The sequence below is a fragment of the Macaca thibetana genome, chromosome 4 (assembly GCF_024542745.1).
Source record: "Macaca thibetana thibetana isolate TM-01 chromosome 4, ASM2454274v1, whole genome shotgun sequence".
NCBI classification, from domain to species: Eukaryota; Metazoa; Chordata; class Mammalia; order Primates; family Cercopithecidae; genus Macaca; species Macaca thibetana.
Window position 1 is genome coordinate 84147172 of NC_065581.1, and position 3171 is coordinate 84150342.

The 3171-nt window shown below is 41.4% G+C and overlaps 1 protein-coding gene across 1 annotated transcript; it reads right to left on the reverse strand.

Moving 5' to 3' along the window:
- Positions 1–505: 505 nt before the first annotated feature.
- On the reverse strand, positions 506–635 carry LOC126951978 (small integral membrane protein 30). Its single transcript, XM_050786218.1, has one exon. It carries the CDS (start codon positions 633–635, stop codon positions 516–518), a length of 120 nt encoding a protein of 39 aa, XP_050642175.1. The 3' UTR covers positions 506–515.
- Between the last annotated feature and the right edge of the window lie 2536 nt (positions 636–3171).

Sequence of the window (3171 nt, forward strand, 5' to 3'; positions counted from 1 at the left end):
TTTTCTAAATGTTTCTTCCCCAGAAATAAAAGTTTCCCTTTTTGACCATTTGATATCTAAATACAATATTAACTTGGGAGATAACAAAACAAAAATCAAATAAAAATATGGAGAAAAGACTCCTCAACGATTCAAGAAGTAGTGATTATAACTGAATACTGGTGATTTTCTAGGATTCTGGGCAAGAACTTCCTTCTTCCTATTTCATGTGCTTTGAGAATTTTAAAACTATGAAATATTACTTATATAAATTTCAGCATCTTACTTCCTTGACCTCTTTCTAACCAGCAAATACAAATCACAGGCTGCATTTTTCTGTGCATTATTTGTTGTAAAGAAATTTTTTGTTGTTGTTCCCATTTCATGGAAACAATGAAAAATATAAAACTCTCCTATTTACTGATTCTTCCTGGAAACTTTCACCAAAGTTCAGGTTTAGCCTCAATAGCACAAAGCCTTTCCCGGTGAGGCTTGATTCAGTAGGCCCTTCAAAGTCACATCTGTCCCTTTCTCTTTCATGTATATACCCCCAAGCAAGCAAGAATGCCTGTAACGCTGAGAACCACACCTAACAAGAGAGCAACTGCATCACAGGCTTCTACGGCTTCACACAGGCAACACCAAAATAGTGACATGAGGACTAAGTCAGCTGTGTTGAAACTCAGGTCATGATGTTGGAATCTTGAGGGCTGAAGGTTCCAAAGAAATGGTATATATAGAATTCTGTCTGACTTGAAATTTTTCCTTCCTGGAGCTCTAGATGCTGAGACCGAGGTTCCTTGTGACACTGCCTTCCAGGAGGCAGCCATTACAGGAACCCACTTTGTACCCCCTTTTGTAATCACAACCTCCTTATCTCCCCCCATCTCCACACATGACCAGTCTGCCTTGAAAGTATCCTCACCTCCAAGTCCTTCCCCTCCAATGAACCTTGCTCCTGGGGACAGACTACTGCTACTTAAGCGCCACTAGGATTATGATACTCTCCATGCTTAAAAAAATGAGGCCGGAGTGGTGCCTCATGCCTGTAATACCAGCACTTTGGGAGGCCGAGGTGGGTGGATCACCAGAGGTCAGAAAGTCAAGACCAGCATGGCCAAAATGGCGAAACCCTGTATCTACTAAAAATACAAAAAAAAAAATTAGCTGGGTATGGTGGTGGGCTCTTGTAATCCCAGCTACTCAGGAGGCTGAGGCAAGGAGAATCACTTAAACCAGGGAGGCAGAGGTTGCAATGAGTGGGGATCACACCACTGTACTCCAGCCTGGGCAACAGAGCGAGACTCTGTCTTAAATAAATAAATAAATAAATAAATCATGGCTAGATACTGACAATTCCCTAAAAGCTAAAAGTTCTAGATCCTTAGTCCAATATCCAGTGCTTTCCACAGTCTGCTCCCAACCTATCTTTTTTTTTTTTTTTTTTGTAAATTATTTTATTTCTTCCATGATGATTTAGAGGGACTATCTTCAAACAAGCACAAATATTTCATAAATAATACCTGGCCAATTTCTAACCAATTGAGTAATTTGTTGCCACCTCACATCTTTCAGCAAGAAATATATTAAATTTGAATAGTAAAGACATTACACAATGAATTAGGACAGAATTAAAATTTGCTTTAAATATTTATTTGGGGAAGGGGACACCACACTTCTCTACTCAATGAAGAGAAACATTTTTACAGTCCAGAGGTCTTTTATTTTTCTTAACCCCTATTACGCCATGAATCCATAGGGAACAGCTTCCAGCAGCTCAGGCTCCTTCCCATTGGTTCTCACAAAGTGTGCCGCTCTTGGTGGAACAGGCTGGCACCTCCGTTAAGCCCAGGTGCCTTTCTCTTTGGCTTCCTTCTTTTTCTGATCATTTTCCTTCACGCGTTTCAGGAAGCTATTTCAGTTCTTAGAGTGCTTAATGTGCTCAATATGCACAGTAATTCTCTTGGCAAGAATCTTGCCCTTAACTTGTGTGTTTACAGCAATGCTAACAGCATGCCGAGCAACACTGTAAACTCTTCCAGCTTTGGGAACACTTGTGGGGCATTTCTCCCAACCTGTCTTTCCAGGCTTTTCCCCGACTTCTCCCAGGTCTTGCTTTATTCCAATCTTCCTGCATAACCATTCCATGCCCTTTTGCATACCATTCCACTTGTCTGTATGTCCACCTCCCTCTGTCAAAAGTTGACTTATCACTTCAGACATAGGTCATATTCTCCTTTCCCTCAGCCTGAAGTCACTGTTTTGAGTAGGAATCTCCACTGCTTTCTTTTTTGACCACTCATTTATTTCTCTGTACTTATTCACTCATTTTGTTATTCTACCCTTGTTTTTATGTCCTTTTCCTCAGGTAGATTATAAGCAGATTGAAGGCAGGGATTGTTGAAAGGTGTGTATTAATTTCTGTAGCTAAAGGTCCTGGACTGGCATAAAAGCTCTGAAGGTATTATTCACCAGAGCAAAGCTGGAGAGAACTCCTCCCCCAGCCTAGCAGGTCTTTGTAACTATAGTCCTGAGGGTGTGGAAGCTTAAGCAATTTCTCAGAAGCTGAGTGTGAGGTACTCAGCCCTTCTGGATTTCCTGAGGTAGTAAAGTATCATTGGAGTTGCCAAAAGGAGAAAGTAGAAGCCAGACTGGCACCAAGCACCACCAGGTCAACTTTTCCTTCAGGCTCTGGTCAACAAAACACCCCAACAGCTTCTTGTTTTGTTTGTTTTTGTTTTTTTAGACAGCATCTCACTTTGTCACCCAGGCTTGAGTGCAGTGGTGTGAACATGGATCATTGTAGCCTCAACCTCCTGGGCTCAAGTGATCCTCCCACCTCAGCCCCAAGAGTAGCTGGGACTATAGGTGTTCACCACCAGCCCAGTTAACTTTTGTATTTTTTGTAGAAATAAGGTTTCTCCCTGTTGCCCAGGCTGATCTCGAACTCCTAGGCTCAAGCAATCCACATACCTCAACCTTCCCAAAGTGCTGGGATTACAGGCGTGAGCCACCATGCCCTCCTCACTCCAGCCACTTCTAAGGATATAATGGAGACTGCTATTACCAAGAAACATTAAGAATGATCAACAAAGGACATACAACACATTTGTAAAATAGTTTTAACATTTCTAAATAAGTAGCTATTCTCTAATTAAGCATCAAAAAACTCTGGCCAAAAAGTCTGTGAAA

What these genes read in the sequence shown, in the direction of transcription:
- LOC126951978 (XM_050786218.1), bottom strand. Translation starts at nt 635, where the DNA reads ATGTCACTATTTTGGTGTTGCCTGTGTGAAGCCGTAGAAGCCTGTGAT.